The 19298-nt window shown below is 34.5% G+C and overlaps 2 protein-coding genes across 2 annotated transcripts in view; one reads left to right on the forward strand and one right to left on the reverse strand.

Annotated features, from left to right (window-relative positions):
- LOC148945171 (uncharacterized) overlaps positions 1–4214 on the forward strand; it is an 80372-nt gene extending 76158 nt beyond the window's left edge. Inside the window, exon 5 of the mRNA XM_089098565.1 lies at positions 3239–4214. Within this exon, the coding sequence (XP_088954691.1) occupies positions 3239–3412 (174 nt within the window). The 3' untranslated portion in view covers positions 3413–4214. The remainder of the gene's footprint in view (positions 1–3238) is intronic.
- The window catches only part of LOC148945166 (pseudouridylate synthase 1 homolog), a 380996-nt gene that overhangs the window by 320017 nt on the left and 41681 nt on the right, over positions 1–19298 (reverse strand). The window lies entirely within an intron of this gene.

The following is a 19298-nucleotide window of genomic DNA, read 5'->3' on the forward strand; positions in this document are numbered from 1 at the left end:
GATCTGTCAGTCGAAAACTGTGCTGCTCCTCTCTCAGGATCACGTCAATTTTTGACTGAATACGACCTTTCTTAAAAAGTTAAACAATGACACCTTTCTTCCAGTCATTGGGAACACTGTCAGTTTCTCAAATCTGATTCGAGATTTCATGAATAGGCTTCGCTAAGGTCGTGATTATATCTCAATAAATTAGGTTGTAGGTCGTCAACTCCGGCAACCTTGCCATTCTTCAGCTTTCGTAGTACGGACTTGACTTCAAGGAGACTTACGGGTTCAGCGTTGGTATCAAGTTGATAGAGTGGCAATCGGGACGGAGGTACTATGGGATTTGGGCTAGGGAGGGGAGAGAAACGTTGAGTACTTCGTTGAAGTAATCTCTCCATCTGCTATCAATATCTTCTTTTCTCATAAATAATTTACCCATTTAACTTTCAACAGCACTTGCAGACTTGCGAAAGTCACCACTAGTTCTCTTTTTGATGCGATACACTGTTCTACTATCACCTTTACTGGCAGCTGCCTCAGCTTCGGCTGCCTTTATCCCCAATTATTTGAAAAAAAACTACGTTTTCTAAAGAGTTAAAGAGGCTGAGTTACAAGGTCGAACCTTAAAACGTACAGGAATTAGGAGGCACAGTTGGGGGGCTGCCGCCCCCAAACCCCCGCTTTCGCAGCCTTTAAATAAAAAAAGTTTTTTAAACTGAAAGTAAGGAGCGACATTAAAACTTAAAAAGACCATAAATTATTCCGTATCTGAAAGGGGCTGTGCCCTCCTCAACGCCTCGCTCTTTACGCTAAAGTTTTACTTTGTCACAACTCATTTTTTAAAAAAAAAAAACTTTATAGTAAATAGCGATGCGTTGAGGAGGGCACAGCCGCTTTCATATAAGGAATAATTTCTGTTCGTTTTAAGATTTAATGTCGCTCCTTACTTTCAGTTTAAAAAACTTTTTTTTTTAAAGGCTACGAAAGCGGGGGTTTGGGGGCGGCAGCCCCCCAACTGTGCCTCCTAATCCCTGTACGTTTTAAGGTTCGACCTTGTAACTCAGCCTCTCTAACTCTTTAGAAAAAATAGTTTTTTTTCAAATAATTTCTGCACGTTTTTGTAGTTTATTACTTATTATTGCTTGACTAACTGTTTGCTGATCGTGTCAGGAGTTATTTAAAAAACAAACTGAGTTTCTTTTTTAAACTGTAAATTCAGTATATAAAAAATTTTCTCTGACGGTGAATCGAACCCGGGTTTTCCGCCTGACAGTCAGGAGTCTTGACCGCTGGACTAAAGAGACATAATTATAATTGTTTTTTAGTAAAGTGAATCTATTTTTTAAAGCAAGCAAATCCCAGTAAAACTTGATATTTGGTTTTTGGAAAACAGGGAAGGAGTTATCAGATTTAGCTGAAATTTTGAGGATAAGCTTCCAGGCCCCAGGAAAAGTTATCCTATAAATTTCAGGCCGATCAGACAACGTTAAAGGGGGGTTGTGGTGGGAAAAATTAACATGGGCTATTATAGGAAAACGAGGTTTTTCGTAAATGTAAATTCGGGGGATAATTTTTTTGGTCTGAAAATATCAAAAGGCCCTAACAGGTCGAATTCTGCTTCGAATGAGTCCTCATTCACCCGGATCAGTTGCCAACATTGGCCTGTAGGCGTGGATAACAAAAAAAAAGAGAAATGAATTTTAAGTGGCTATATTTGGTTTTTTGAAAACAGGGAAGGAGTGATCGGATTGAGCTGAAATTTCAACGATAAGCTCACGGGCCCTAGGAAAGCTTAACCTCTAAATTTCAGCCCAATCGGACAACGTCAAAGGGGGGCTGTGGTGGGAGGGTCGAAACTTCCGGCCCAGTTTACCCCATGAAGACAAAGTCGGAGGAGGATGAAATTTTGCACGTTTCTTAGTTTGAGCTTGGGCTACAAAATGCGATCACCGCCATCTCTCTGCGGCCTCTAGGACCTGAAATCGCTTAACATTGTGGTGGGTCGCCTCTTTATAGAGGCACAAGTGTGCCTCCTTGATTAAATTAAAAAAAAAAATTTTTACTGAAAGTAAGGAACTGCATTAAAACTTAAAACGAACAGAGATTATTCCATATAAGAAAGGGACTGTACCCTCCTCAATGTCTCGCTCTTTACGCTAAAGTTAGACTCTTTATCACAACTCTATTTTTTAAAACACTAAAAGACTTACTCCTTACCACGAACTGTTACAACGTCTGTCACTTTTATTGGACCACTTCACAGCTTTGTAGATTTCTTTTTGCTTGGCCTTGAGGTGATTCTTATAGTAAGAATTGGCATTACTATCACAATAAAGCTTGATCCAGCTTGATCTTATTTCTTCCCTGTCTTGCATGGGTTTCACCATACCCCCTTGATTTGCCCCCCCCCTCCACAAATGGAAATAACGCACATGCCTATAATGTATACGTATACATTACTTCTATTTTAAATGCAGGTCTCTAGAAGTTCTGGTGCATAGCTATTATCACAACCAACTTTGGCATTAAGATCACCTTTCTTCTTCAAGCATAAACTCGAGCATCGAATTTTTCACTTAATCACTTAAAGCTAGGGCGACTCCAGCTTCATGCTTCCTCTCATTTCCAGAGAAGAAGACTTCATATCCATCTGCATGCATAGATCCAAAACCTGAAAACGTGGCTTCCGATAGAGCTTCTTTTTCCAAGGTTATATGAATCGGAAGTCTTAATTACTCCCTGTCTGCGACCAGGTTGAGTACATGCATTAATAGTCCTGGCACTCCAGAACACAAGGCAAAGGGGTTGTTTTGTTGTCAGAAGATGTATCCGTTAATGGTCTGTGGTCGTCATCTGTGAAGTCAAATCAGACCCGAGGTAGTATATTGTTGATTCGAAATCATCGTTTTTACGGAGATAGGCGATTAGTCCACCGCCCAACACTCTTCATTTCCTGGCTTGGGACACGCTGTTCTCCAATACCCCGAGAGGTATGAATCGCTACAGGCGCAGTTAATCAATCATAAAAGTTGCTTCGAAAGCTGGACAATACTCAACTCAAAAGATTACGCTGAAAAATATAACATAAAAAATCACCTCGTATTTTTTACCTACCCTTCCCCCTCTCTAGAAAAATACCCCTAATTTCCTGAACCCACGAAATGTAAACTTACTTATCATGTAATTCGCTAGAAATATCTCATGACATTAGTTTTTCCATGGTAACTTATTTAATGGCTAATTTAATTTACAGGTAATGGATCAGACACGCAATATTACATGCTTTAGTTTGGACGGTGGAAAAACCAAGTTTTATGATCTGCTTCAACTAATAGAATTTTATCAATTGAACAGCTCATCATTGCCAACTCAACTGACTCACTATGTCATGCGTCCTTCAACAAAACCCTTCATATCCATGTTATGACTTGCTTCCAATTTTTGACTATTTTCTTTCTCGTTTTGTATAGTCATAGGTGAAACCAAGGTCTGGTTGGTGACCCAAAATCAGAACACGTTCTGTGTCATGTGTTTAAAGTTTAAATAATGTGCTTTGGTTTTGGGAGGTCGTGATTATTCATAAAGTAATAGCAAAATCGTTTGGCTGGAATTTTTTTTTTTTTTTATTTTAATGCGTTTTCGTGAAATTGTATGCTAAAGAAAGGAATGGGCGTCAAATGAAGTACTAGGAATCCTTTTTGTTTAAGAATCAATAATCGGTTGTCGGATAATTTTTACTCCTGTTTATAATTTTGAAGAATTCCAAAGACTTGAGATCTTTACCGAAAATTTTAAGAGGGAGAATTCTGCCGGGTTTTCCATAAAAGACGATGTCAGTTTTTGGCATTTTAGATTTTTACATGCCGTATTATAAATATCAAGGAGTCAATTCCTGGATAGAAAAAGCCATAATTCACTTAAAAATGATCCGAATTTGCTAACAAAATAAGCTGCATTTTAAATAGCTTTGGTGTTTTTGACGGTTTGACTTGTCATGGTTTTTTTAAATGTTTGTTTCACTAGCATTACAAAATTGACTTATTCGTCTTTTTCCCGAGGGCTAGAATGGCCTGTGGTAAAATATGTCATATCAGTCCTTGGTTAATGCCAGATTAAGTGTTGAATTTTACAATTAAGTTCCTCTCATTACACTGCTAAAATTTCTGTTTGTGTATAAATTGGTGTGTACATCAAATTTATTTAAGATAAAAACTTTTTATTGTATGACATATATTGACTTTATAGCCAAGATGACATATTGATAGTCGAAGTGTGTAGAATACCCTTTGTAGCTAGTTATTTATACATTAATCTCTGTAATATTTTTTATACGAGGTTTGACTGTATTTCCAATAAATTTTTTTTCTGTTATTGTTTTAGGGAGAAAATATTTACGTTTTTCTTTTCTTTTCTAAATGGCCTTCTGAAAGTTTGCAAACTATGCAATACGAATATATAAAATATATAAAAAATAAAATATATAAGAAATATATATAAAAAATAGCAATTATGCAATATTGTATGGGTGCATGTCTTAAGTTTGACATGAACTTCTCAGACGTGTACGCTGGACACTTTTTTGTGATGCCAAACATTCCGCATAAAGTACATAAAATTAGAGAAGAACTTAAAAAAATAAGTATTTTGTGGGGCCTGAAATCTCTTTCTATGCAACTTGACTATTAACTAAAACAAAGAATATCTTGAAAATGGCCCAACAGAAAAATTATGCTTGCAAGTTTTTTTATGTTTTAGGTACTGTATCAGGTTCCAAAACCTGGGCTTTTTTTTTTTCATTATTAAATCGGGGCAATGAAGAAAATTTTTCTGGCCGTTCACCAATTTTGCTTAAGCTCCATTATGGAACATCATAACTAAAAAATGGCATGTTGGGGTCCAACAATCGGCTCAATACTAATTGCCACTCAGTAAGACTTTTTAGCGTATCTCCCCGGTTTTTACACCAATTGACTTAAAAAATTTGATTGGTAACATATTTGTTGAGATAAGTTCATCTGAGATAAGGGTATCAGGGTATTTAGGGTATCAGGCTTCTTATGGTATCAGCTTATGGCCTAGTCAATAAATCTGAATTTGTGGACAAACAGGGCTTCTTTTGGCTACTCTGAAGTTTCTGCGTACCTTCTAAAATAACCCTCTATTTCATATTTTTATACAAATGAATTAAAAACCAATGAATAAAATGTTTATTAGTTTTTAATATTCTTCCAGTGATTTTAAGTAAAATAGAATTTTGAGTTATGACCAGCTTACTTCATTCTTAAATTACAACAATTATTTTTTGGTAATGTAAACCCTTCAAATTGTTATGGTTTCTTTTACATTTATTTTCTTAAATTAATATTTTTTTAGGGTATAAGACTTTTTTTCTGTTTAGGGTATAGAATGTCATTTTCCTCCCTCAGGTTGGTCCATTTACCATAGTTTCCTTCGGAATTTGCTATAGTGTTAGAGCAGTTTTTTTTTTACATATATACGGTGAATTTTCAAGGATGAGTTGCCGTCGTAACTTCAAGTACGCATGTATTTCCTGTTCAAAAAATTTCAGATTGTATATTTATAATGTATCTCTTATTTTTGCAATACAAAAAAGCCCTAAAATCTAAATTCTTTTATCTACTGAACAATATAATTGCAATAACATAACAACTTTATCATAATCTTCCTCATAGCGCTTCATGGCAATGAAAGAATGGAGGGAGAAGAAAAATATACCAACAAGAAAAAATTAACAAAAAGCAAAATTTAATCAAAAATAACAAACTAGGCAGGGGAGGAGCGATCTCAAACAATGTGTAAATACTAACTCCAGGAGAATTTGTAAAAAAAAACATTGGTTTTTGAAAAAAAAATCCTGAAATGAAGAGGCATATCTTCTAGATTAATTTATAGTCTTGTTCTTTAGAAGTTGTGTGGTAATGAATTAGACTTCGTGTTACATATCTGTCAAGCTGAAATTCTTTGAATTTAGCGTCGGATTAAGCCACATGATCAGAAGGAGATGAAATTACTGAATCACCATTGGTAATTTTAAAAGTGATTCAAGCCCCCTTAATCAGTCGGTTCAATCAGGTTTTACGTATATATTACGTATATATTAGGGTATATAGGCTCTTAAGAATTTTGGAACTTGACGGTTTTTTTCAAAATTTATTATCCTACTTTTTCACTCGTAGAAATAGTTTTGCCTTTGATAGAAAAAAAGTTTTTATTAATGGAAGTACTAAAACTTGGAATATATTCTGTCGTTTTTCCTTTGCTCTGAAATTTGTACCATGTGATATAACACCTCATGAGCCAATGGAGCCATTTTTTAGTAAGACGTTTTATTTAAATCTGCTTTCTAGACTGATTTACTGTATTTTCTCATTCATTCGCGTCTTAAAATAATAAGTATACATCCTAAAGAGGATAAGTGTAAGCGATGTTTTAATTATGTGAGTACATCTGCCAAATTTGAAATATAAATAAAAGAAGACTCACTGAGTGGTGTTGAGGTGGGTTGAAAAAAAAAACAGACAATAAATATCTTCTCTTTTTTTAATGAATTTTCTGATTCTAAATTATTCCATACCTGAAATTAGGCATGTTACTAAGTATATTTCTTATATATTTATGGAAAATACCCTATTGAATTGGAAAGGTATTTTGTAAACTTATTAAACCTGTTACTCTAGTTAATGAACTGTCATAGACACCAGTAAAAACTTGCAAATTAAGTATGTTCTAATGTTTACTATTTATTCAAATACATGTGTCGATTTTAGGTTGTCAGGGGCATTTTTGCCATGCACGTAAACTCTGTACCTTTCCTTAGTTAAATTACCTGTTTTACAATATTCTTCTTGCAGAAATAAAAGGAGAAAAATAAGTTAGGGTATATTAAATAGTGACGAAGACCACACTACCTTTCCATCATAAACAACAAGTAGAACAACAGTTTTTTTTTTTTTTAATGATTGAATTTTAATGTAAGTTTCTTTTATATTGTTTTTTGTTCTCATCGTTTGTTTTGCTGAGGACGGTCCTTGGATATAGGGTCGAAATATTCATTTAAAGTTGAGTTCCACTGTCTTGTATTAAAGTTTCCCTGTTGTTCTACTTATTGTTTATTAAGGTATATTGTTTTGTAATTTTCTTTTAACATTACAAAATATTTTTTTTTATTTCATTGGATAACCGTCTATTGATGTGGCGTGTACTTTTGCTTGACATATAGAGATGGAATCTTGAAAATAAGGAGCCTAAACTCATCTTAGATAATATTTCCATAGATAAATTACCTGTTTTATAATATTCCTCTTACAGGAAGTTAAGTTAGATATGTTAATAGAGCGGGGAGTCACGTTAGGGTATGTTATTTTGTAATTTTGCTAATGAACCTTTTGCTTCACACATAGAGATGGAATCTTGAAAATAAGGAGCTTAAACTCACCTTAGATAATATTTCCATAGATAAATTACCTGTTTTATAATATTCCTTTTACAGGAAGTTAAGTTAGATATGTTAATAGAGCGGGGAGTCAAGTTAGGTTATGTTGTTTTGTAATTTTTTTTAAACATTTCAAAGGAATTTTTCGTAATTCATTGGATAACCATCTTTTGATATGGGGTGTATTTTTGCTTGGCATATAGAGATGAAATCTTGAAAATAAGGAACTTAAATTCACCTTCGATAATATTTCCGTAGATAAATTACCTGTTGAGCGATGAGTCAAGTTAGGGTATGCTGTTATATAATTTTTTTAAACATTACAAAGGAATTTTTTTCATTTTATCATTTCATCGGATAGCCATGCATTCGTTAGGTGTGTTTTTTCTTGATTCATAGAGACGTAATTTTAAAAACAAGGAGCTTAAAATTATCTGTTGGAAAATGTGACACCACGTTTCAACAAAAAACAGTGTTTATAATAGGAAGAAAAAAAAATCATCTTCTGTCATGAATGATGTGGCATTGAGAATTTTCTGTCCAAATATTAGATTTAACGACGTTTTTTGGGGGAAATGACCTAGTATTGTATGTCGTTTCACATTTACACTTTTCTGAGAAAAAAAATGGCATTATCACGAAGAACGTCTGCCGTTGCCGCTTGTGTGGAATTTTAGCAGACATTTTTCAGACAAAATGCGATTTTGTGCTAATACCAGAAGAAATGAAGACACTCGACGTCTCACAAATTTAAACAATGTTGATGAGCAAATTTTTGGTGAAAAACACAAAAATGAAATATATCTCTAACTTTTTTAAAATATATTCACACTGATGATGACTAGCTTAATTTACTAAGCTTATTCTCTCAGTGGTGAATTTTTAGCAAAAACCCAATTCTGTAATTTTGTTTCTATCCGACGTCATTTTTAGGGGGGTTTCGAGCTATTTTCTGCATATCTAGCAATTGCCTTACTGGCAAAGAAAAAAAATTCAAAGTTCGGATCTTGTTGAAACTACAGTCAGAACTACGGTTGGACTGACTTAAGTCAAGTCGACTACAGTAAACCACCGTAGTTATTGGTGGTAAAGCATTAAACTCACTTAATGAGTATTCATCAGTGAACAAAGGATTAAATCCAAGTCTTTATGTGGAGCGATAAAAATCACTCTAACACTGCTCCAACATGAGATATATTAGAAATAAAAGTTCCTAAATACTCAACTCTCAAATTTTATTAAAGAAAATCCAAACAAATAAAGATTCCATCAAACTTGAAAACCAATGCATAAAGATTTCTTTCAGAAATATATAATTAGAAGAATGAGAAAAACTTAAACAGGAATGCAGCCAACGAAAAAAATTGTCATGTCCCGATCTCTTCTCTTCTTTATTAATATAATTACGGTAGACCCCATTCCAATGGAATAGGCAGCATCTAGGGCACTTCCCTTGATCCCTGCAAAATTATAGGTTTCTAATAAAATCAAAAGAGTACAACTGCAATCTAGAATAACGATGAAATTTGCCACTAATTGAAAGATAGCGCTGATAGGATTACGGGGATGGGTTGAATTTCATGGCATGATTATATTTTTATTAGATCTATTTCCTTTTCAGGAGAGGGAGGAGGTAGATTATCTTAAATTGTACAAACTTTCTTATGAAAATTGCTTTATTTTGGTGTAACCCAATCTTAACTAGTATTTATACATTTGGCATAATCGTGAGACATGACCTCCCTAAGCGTCCTTTTCTAAGTTTAGCATACTATGCAACCAGCATCGCTTTCACTTAACCTCACGAGTCAAATTGTTCGTGTTAACGAACTGTGAGTAAGGAGCGACTCGTGCTAATAATCCTTTAAGTTTAGAGCTACCCACCAAAAGTTGTAACTTATTCCCCCCCCTGAAAGAATCCTTTTTCACCCCCCCCCCTCCCCCCCCCTTAAAAATCCTAGATACGACCCTGGGCATAGAACAAGCGGAGAAGGCTCATTTAAAAAGAAAAAAATTCTAGTATTCCTCTTAAGCAGCAAAAAAGATTGTGCCACAGCAAAGTTCTGTTTTGTGGTGCAAAACTGCAATTTTACCCCAAAGAGAGAGGTCAAGCTTTTGAGTGAGAATGCTGAGACAGCCAATCTATTTTAAACTATCGAAAAGTTATGTACTGACAATTTATTTCCATTTTCAGCTAGTTCTAGAAGCGCGGTCTCACTGCTTGCAAATGCAATTTAAGCTATAGCCACAAAAACTGTGTAAGTTGCTCAGAAGCTTCTGCTAAGTTTCTGTCACCGTTAAGAATCATACTTAAATGTGTATGGTTCTCAACGTAGAAGGGACTATAAAAAAAAGGGTGGAGTTCAGAAAGTAGAGATTTTTGAATATAATCAGTCAAATACTTCTAAATAATTTTCCGATAACAAATACTACTCAAGTCCGCTCTATTAAACATAGATATTTGAAACTTGCACATCTACGTTAAAACAGAATTTTATTTTGTTGCAAGTTTATATCGCACAGCAGTCTGAAAAACGGGGAGTACTCATAAGCCAGGGCTCAGGTTAACCTTAGTTGCTATTACTTGCGAGATACCAGTAAATCTTAGACCTTAGTTCCTCCAGGGTCAGGTGTGGCACATAGCCTTGCCATCAACGAAGCCTTGCCAGACGTCCCGGAGTGGAGCAACAGCCGTGATGTCCTCCCACTGTGGTTGTAATGACAGCTCAGCACTCCGCAGGTCTCGGTCGTACTGTCATCGGAGGGTGTGTTTCAGTCACCCCTTTTTCACCCACCCACGGGTTGCCACTCCTAGACGGCATTCAGAAGATGGTCTCCTGACATTCGAATGACATGACCAAGATGGGTTCATCTTCTCTGCTTCAAGAGATCAGTGACTGGCGGTTGACCTGTTCGTCTGCAAACCACTACGTTCGTGACCCTGTCCTGCCACAAAACGTTCAGGATTCTTTTGAGGTAGACACTTTCAAATGCTAGGATACATTTTTCCAGCCGGACATTCAGCTTCCAGCTTTCATTTGCATGAAGGAGAACGGACATGTCGTGCTTTAGACGCAAAGAGTATTTTTTGCTTCGCCATACTGATTTCAGTTTGTTGAATACCGATGTCGCTTGTCCAATTCTCCTTTTTATATGTTTGAACTCCTGGACTTGTTCGGACGTTTTTCCGTTGCACATAAGGATCAAAGGTGAGTTGGATGTGGCCATGCTCTTCGATTTACCAACGTTTACTATAAGTCCCACTTTATCAGCCTTGTCCGCTATGGTGTCAAGTAATAGCTGCAAACGTTGCTTCACCTCTTCTAGAAGTACTACGTCGTCTGCAAAGTCTAAGTCTGTAAACTGCTGACCACTGACTTTTACACCAAAGCCTGATGTTTGCCGTAGGACAACATCCATTACTAGGGCAAATAGGAACGGGAATAATGCACCTACTTATTTCACCCCAGAGAGAACCTTGAAAGATCGCGTCTCCCCATATTTTGTTCGGACACAACATTTGCTCTCTTCATAGAGGGCCATTATTATATGGACTTCTTTATTGGGTACTCTATAAAATTTCAAATCTTTCATAAAACATCAGGATCGATGAAGTCAAACACGTTTTTGAAATCAATGAAGAGCAGACGAAGATGGGCAGACAACTGATACTAGATACCAATTATTTTCAGGAGCATTTTGCTATGATAAGTCGTTGTTCAATTACTCAGCACTATTACTTGGTAATTAAGTCATGAGATACTATGAGGCACTTTTCCATTTGTGAATATTTGTATTTTCGATAAGCATTGAAATTTCCAAATTTTAACCTTGTTGTTAAAATTTACAGAAAAAGACCTTATTGCTTTTGGCAACTGTGGCACCAGTTTCAAATACAAGGGTCATTAAAAAATTAAAAGGCTTTTTTGATAGACATGTTTGGTAAAGACTGTCCATATAAAACGTTTGTGCTGAAACTACCAGCGAAACTTATTCGTCTATATTGATTCGATTATCAAAGATTAAGATAGAACAATTTAGCAGTACTTAAGCATCACATGCATTTTTAATCTTCTTTATAATTTTTTTTAGCTGATTTTGTCTTTATACTTAATGAAAGCAGAACCATGAAACATTTTTTTTTAACCCATCGTACGGTTTATTATGACTGAGGAAAAGATCATTACACAAATTTTTCTTTCTATAAAAATTTTTTTAGTTTCTCCTTATCACACAGACAGGAGGATACAAAAGGAACGATAAAACTCAGTTAGTTATAAGAATAATTTCCTGGTAATACATAGTTTAAATTGATCTCAGGTGGTTCCTCTGAAATTTTCAAAACACCCCAAAAACCGTGAATATTCTTGAAATCCAACTAGGCATAAGTTTGGTGGAAAGAGGGCAAATATTTTTTCAATTTTTCACAAAAAGGCATACACCACGTCTTTTTTCCAACAAGCTCTTTTGCTAGATATTAACGTAATTTTGCGCAATTACTTAAAAAGAAATTTATATTTTTTTTGCATGTTTAAGCGACTTGGTTATCGCACTGTAGTCTTAAAAAAAAAAAAATCAATTTCGATTAATATAGGAATTGAGTGTTTCCTACTAGGTATAACTGGGTATTGTATCTAGTTGTTTATACGAAATAGGTATAATTTTCATATTTTATAGGTTTTAGCACCTAAGCATCAGAATCACTATTGACTTTATACATAAAGTCATAAGGATATTCTCTAAAAATAAGGATTAATACCCAAAAAGGACAAGAAACTTTTTATCTTCGAATAGTAAACCCTTTTTTCACGAACCGAATTCGATCAACTCCATCAAAAAACACTTACGAACATTCTCGATATAAAATAAATAACCACAAATTCTAGATATTGGTTTTGTTATTTGAAATCAGTTTTTGAAATTCTAGTAAACATAGATTTTGGGTGTCCCAGTACAAGAAGGATGAAATATAATCTTCCCTTTTATGTCTATTTCTTGCACAAATCGCTTACGATTCTAAAGATATGAGAAAAAATAGACAAATCTAAAAGACTTAAGAACAGGGTTTAGAAAAATAAGCTGTGTATTTACAGACATAATGAAGTGACTGGTAAGATTCTGGATATCTAAAATCATCCAGAGGATTGGTAAACAGAAAGAATATAATATATTCATTCACTACAATAGCTGGAGCTAACATGAGCATGTCATGACACAAAAAATAAAGACACACAAGAAAGATCAGAGACAAAAGCAAATAAATAGCAACCCAAAAAATTAAAGCAGCAACTGCTGATTCAAGGTCAATAAATTGAAATGAGTCATAAATAAAATTAATATATGTCAAGAGTCAGTTTTCACGTTTAAAATAGTGACCATTCACACAGAATATATCAGAATATTAAAAATATAAATGACTGGTACATTCAAAAACAGTTAGAGGCAAATACCTGAAATAAACTACATCAAACATTAAATATTTGTCAAGGTAATATTATTAAAATACTGAATAAAATAAGGGACAAATGAACTGCAATATTTCTCAGTACTAGAGGTTGTGTAAGTCATTAACTGTAAACAATTCTTTTTTATTTTTTGGAGTCTAGTGACTGGTCACTAAGTAGGGGGGCCCTCAAGCTTAGATTATAAACCACGATGAGTTGGGGAACTCAAACAATCTAGTCCAAACCAATATGTCAACTAATGTCTACGACTATCAAGTGAATTCAGGTTGAGTTGTTTCATTGAATCATTATATGTGGAGTAGTTGTGTCCAAGTATAATTTTTACAGCTCTTTTTTGTATCATCTCAATTCTATCTAATTGACCTTTCGTCAAGACCAGATGTCAAGCTAGACATGCATACCTAAAAAAAAGTCCAGCGTAGCTTAAGTATACAGACTTTAAAACTTCAGTTGACATACCAAATCTCTTCAGGTTGAAAAATGAATATAAAAGTAAGGCACCTCTTTAGTCAGATAGTCAACGTGCGAGCTCCATCCTATGCTTCGTCGAGTTAAAAACTTAGTTCCAAAGAAAATTGTTAGATTATTTTATTTAGCTATTTTTCACCCGTATTTGCTCTATATATTTTGCTCTACATGGGCAGGCAATTTAGAGTCATGTTATAAAAAAAAAAAAATCCGAAAATTGAGCATATTTAGTTGCTTGTGGTGGACCACCAAATATATCCAAAAATTCAGATGGCTCATGATCAGGGAGTTCGACACACTGATATCTTTTAAACCGAAAATTTTTGATCCCCCTTGCCCTATTAATTAAAATTGGAGCAGCCCCGTTTCATATATGAGTGGTGAGTATTTCTAAGTCTATGTCATGGAAGATCTTAGCCCTCTAAATAACTTTTCAAAAAATTGGACCTCTTCTAGGGCTAATTATAACCCAATTTACAAGCTCCTTTTTTTTAAGGTTGTTTTTTCTCACTTGGCGGAGGTCCTTGCTGCTTGTTCCGTATTTCTATCTCACTGGTTGAAATTTATCCTCGGCATTGCTCTGTCCTTTTGTTTCTTCGTTTTACTTCTTCATTTTTCATATTTTCCCTTACCTTACCTGTTTATATCACAAAAAAAAAGAAATCGAAGTTCTGAGAAAACTTAACTACCATCTATGTCTGAATGACGCTACTGGAAACAGCTCGAACGAAGTTCGGAATAGGATCTCATCTGCCTCCAAAATATTTGCCTAGCTCAATTCTACCTTTGAATTGATCCAGGCAATTGAATTGAGCTGAAGCATCAAATTTAGCTTTCAACAAAGATTGAAATCTACAAGACACTCGTCAGATCCGTTCCACCTATATGACTATGAGTCTTGGATATCAGAAGTGCCTGAAATAAATGATCTAAAAGTATTCAACCCCTTTTCGTCCGAAGAATCATCAACGTCAGACTAACTGAAATAGTTACTACTGCAGATCTTCTTCAATCATTCTTGCAACCCCATTGGACCTGCACGATAAAAAAAAACAACTACGCAAGTATGAGCACATTCAACGCCAATCCCCATGAGATTCTTATAAATAAGACCTCATTGTCAACCTTTCCTCGGATGGAAAAACTGAGCGACAATGCAATACTTAATCCTCTAGCGCCAAAGCTGGCCCTCAACCGAAAAGAGGAATCTATCACCTTGGTTGATGGAATAAAACCTGACTTGAAATCACAATGCTTTAAACCCAAGACTGCCAAATTTGAACTCAGTAACGTTTCAGTCGTTGTCAGTAACTGCTCTTTTGCCAGATTGAAGAATTGGTGGACAACTGCTAAAAATGACCTTGACCCCGTTGGCAGATTTCGAAATTTTGGCGGAAAGTGGCAGAGCTGCTGGATCAGGTTTGCTGAAAAGCTGGCACAAGAATGCGTTAAATGGGAGTCAACTATAGCCTACAGAGTCTTTTAGATGCCGGGTGAGGCATCCGCATCTGGTCCCGCAGCAAGTACAATTAAGTACTGTAAAACATATGGAATCAAACTTTTACGGGTGATTCCAGGTGTTTAACTTCGGTTCTTTTTCTTTATTATCAGGAATTAGTATATAATTCTATAGACGTTTTTAGAGTCTTATCGCGCCAGTAAAACTTGTTCCCACTGTTAGCTTAGCCTTTAGAGGTAAGCTTAACAGCCCCTTTAATCTAAAAAAAATATATAATGATATCCTTTTAGATCGTTTTAATCCTCTATGGATTAAATGATAATCATCTTCATTCTCCCAATAAAGAGCATACAATAGGAAAAGAAAATATCTATTAGGCTGGCAAAATAGGATTTTAACTCACAGGACCAGGAAGTATACCACCAAATTTTAAAGATGAAAGCTCATGGCGTTCTGGCAGGTCACGTTCTGAGGAGAAGCTGAGAAAAGTGGGAGATGAGAGGTAGGAGATCCTTTTTTTTTACTTCTAATTTATAGAAGTAATTCTGCAAGAATTGTTCTTTTATGGCTATAAATTTCAAGAGACCTTGGTTAAAAAGTTCAATAATATAGAACTATAATTAAACTAAAAAAACATGTACCGTACATATTTTTATTTAGTGACTTTTTATTTTTTCTATTTAGTAATCATTTTTATTTTAACATATTTTTATTTAGTTTTATATATATATATATATTTCTATAGCTTATTCAATTCAAACTATCAGGTTTCACTGTCCATGGTATTCTAGTAAAAGTTGATAGAGGAAGCCAGTTGATCAATGACAGATATGTTGAATAATTAATATTAAAACATTGCAAAAAAATCCATAAAGATTGAACAATAATATATTTTTCCCAGAGGCACTCCATATAGAAGATGTCGTCGTAGAAACTTCAAAGGGGGCTCATTTGATTGAAAATCGAGAGTACTAGTGTCCTTTTTAAGAGTCAAAAGCCCTTTTCGCCAAAATACATCTGATAAAAAATTTAAGGTGGCTACTTTGTTAAAAATGATTGAAAGATCGTATAATAAAAACACCTTTACGTATGGACACTTTTTTAAAAATAGTTGAAAGATCAGATCAGAAAAACCCCTTTGTTAACACACACCCCTCCCCCCCCAGGGCCGGGGCAGGCGTTGTAAATATTGCTCTGGATACAAATATGGTTCTTATGGAAGGTATTCTCGTATAAACTTAAGAGAGGGTTCATTTGAATGGAAATTAAAAGTTGTAGTTCATTTTCTCAGAGTGAAAAACATCAGAGGGCAACGACCCCCTTCTGTCTTTAACGCCTTTGGGTGTATCGGAAGGATAAAATGATTCGATAATAAATTTTGTTTACCGTTTGGTTGAAAATGGTTCAACAATCAGGTGTCAGAACTCAAGGGTTGACACAACCCCCCAGGGCCCAGGTCCCGGGTTCGCAGCTCGTACATTGGGGGTCTATATAGTTTATATAGAAGGCATACTCGTATAAATTTCAGAGAAAACTCATTTGATTTGTAATAGAAAGTTCTAGTTCACTTTTAAAGAATCAAACGAGACCGAAGCTTAATCTAGTCCCCCCACGCCCTTTATCCCCAAACCAATCTGATAAAAATTTTGAGATAGCAATTTTGTTAAAAATAGTTCAAACACCCGATAATAAAAACTCCGAGGTTGACACAAGCCCATTTTTTCACTTTGATATTTTTACTTTGATATCAAATTTGATACATTGATGAATATTTGATTTTTCTTTTTAAAGTTGGATTTTGAATTTTTAAAAGCTTGAAATTTTTTGCAATACAAATCGAACAAACATTAATTATAAAAAGTTTCTGAAAAATAATTTTTTCAAAGAAAACTAAAGGCTATTTTATACTTAAGCTCAGCAGATACAAATGCCTTTTAAAATTTAAAATCAAAGCGACCAGAAATTATTATTAAAGAATAAATGAAACCCAAAATGAGCAGAAATTAAATAAGCAATCATTGCAAAAACATACAACAAGTAATAATATAAATGAATAAATAGATCTTAAAGCGAGTAATGCTTAGATTGAATATGAATATCAAGCTTAAAATGGAAAAAAAATATTTTGCTATTGAAGTATAAATTAACCTTAAAACGAACAGAAATTAAGTAAACAATCAATGCAAGCAAACATACAATAGATTTTAGTGTGAATTAATAAATAAATCTTAAAACGAGTCAAACTTAAATTGAATATGCAAATCAAGCTTGAAACGACAAAAATTACCACAAACAAGAGTTTGGGTATTACCTCCTTCTTTCACTGTAAAAGTCTAAAACCTACTGCGTCATTGGCGCTTTACTGAAAACCAATTTTTGGACAAATGTTTTCTTTTTCATGAAAACAAATGATACAAATGATTTGTATCAGCTGACCTTAAGTTTTCTTTAAAAAACTTATTTTTCGGAAAGTTTTTTTTAAATTAATCTTGATAAACATGCACTTTTTGACAACCAGCATTCTTCATCATCTAATCGCAATCGTTGGAAGTCTTCCTCATTTTCATCGTACAATTGTCCAAATAAACGCTAATTCAGTGCACTGATTATACCCTCCCCAGCCCTGACAATTTCTTCCTAGATGATTCTTCCCTAATGTAAATTGAGTGGCCAAAAGAAAATTGGGACAAATAAAAGGAACCAAAAAATGTATAATTGTACCTCAGCTATTATGAAGGAATAGCAGTGGGTCTTTGTTAAAGGGGGGGGGACGGGGTGGCCGATGCCTAACAGAGCACATTTAAATGCTAGAACTGAAATACCAAACATCCACGAGCTTTCAGATATGCGTCGTCTACATAGAATGATGCTTCTCTTCTTTTTGAAAAATAATTTTTCTAACATTTATTTGTAAATTTCAATTAACAAAACTAAATTGCTTCAGATTTCATAAAAATTATATTTAATGATGGGTGAATGCACATCAGCTAATATGAATAAGGGGTGGTGGATCATTTTTAAGGCGGGGAAGGCAGATGCCTTAAAGAGTATATTTTAAAGCCAAACATCCTAACGATAATTGAACCTTTAGTTAAGTACCAAATTAATTATATGGAACTGAGAGGGATGTAGAAATTGATCTACGTCTTTATTGTAAAAGTAAACAGAAGCAATAAACTTCTAAATGAGTAGAAGTTACATCGTATAGAAGGGGGACTGCGCCCTCGTGGTCGTAAAAGTTCACAGGATGCTCATTCAATCGGATATTGAGAGCTCTAGCGCATTTTAAAAAATTGAAAAGTGATCGGAGAGAAACCATCCACAGTCCTAGATTCTTTTTCGACATATCGTCCTTTGTAACCAATTAAGACATCCGATCCAAATTGTAAGATTCCTATTTTGTTCAGAATAGTGTAGAATATCAATAAATTCATATGAATCATTGGTACGAAATTGATATGAACACTTTCGTATAATCTCAGCACTGGAATAAATTCCGAGCCTGGGTCTTTGCTTATGTTTCGTGTAAGTTGAGGCCATTTAGATAAGTTCCAGATATCTAACATGACAGAAGATGAAAAGAATTGATTGGTTTTTATTCATCAAATAATTCACATCATCAGCGCTAGAATGATAGGACATTGTTAGTTAAGAAATGCCAACTATGAAAGGTAGACAAGTGAATTTCTTGGAATGGTATTCTTGTATAACTAGATTGTTTCAATATAAACAATATAAATACCTTCATCATACGTGACATTTGAAAAAAGAAATATATATGTTTTTATTAGGTTCGTCTGCATATAATTATTAAGTTATCTTCGTCTTTTAATTGCAATTGTGACACTCATATCATGCATAGGAAAAATGCTTTCTTTTCTTTTTCAGCTAGGACTTACAAGACAACTGGTGGGCTCTCTCTGTCCCCATCTTTGAAATTACCCTTCTCCTGATCTTTCTTCTTACTGGTGTTATCATAAATAACATTGTTAGTCGCATCTTCTATTTTTGTCGATTCTGCATTAGATGTTTGAATCTCATTATCAGGTTCAACATTAGGGGAGCGAAATCCGAGTAGGGGTGGGTAGCTCAAAATTCAAGAAGGAATTTTCTTCAATTTTGCAATAGCTACATAACCCGATTGACAATGATCTATTGAAACCAAATGCACATTTTCTTCGTCAATGAATTCGTTAATTTTAGCCCTGTAAAATGGACCTCCTTCATCAAAGGCAGCTGCAACTAAATCTCTGGTCTTTGGCTTTTCTTTTAATTACTCAAGATCTTTCTTCAAAACTCCCCTAATAATCGTTTTTCAATTTCAAAACGTTGACGAAAATCCAACTCTTCTTGTACTTCATTAGCCATTGCTCTGAGAGCAATTAAAGACCGATTAAAAACTTCAGCACGATAGCACGATAGGTCAAAATGATTGTAATCAATACTGAACAATGCCGCAACTTGATCG

This window comes from Artemia sp. Qi Xiang Cuo, chromosome 13 (genome assembly GCF_049724085.1).
Source record: "Artemia sp. Qi Xiang Cuo chromosome 13, ASM4972408v1, whole genome shotgun sequence".
NCBI classification, from domain to species: domain Eukaryota; kingdom Metazoa; phylum Arthropoda; class Branchiopoda; order Anostraca; family Artemiidae; genus Artemia; species Artemia sp. Qi Xiang Cuo.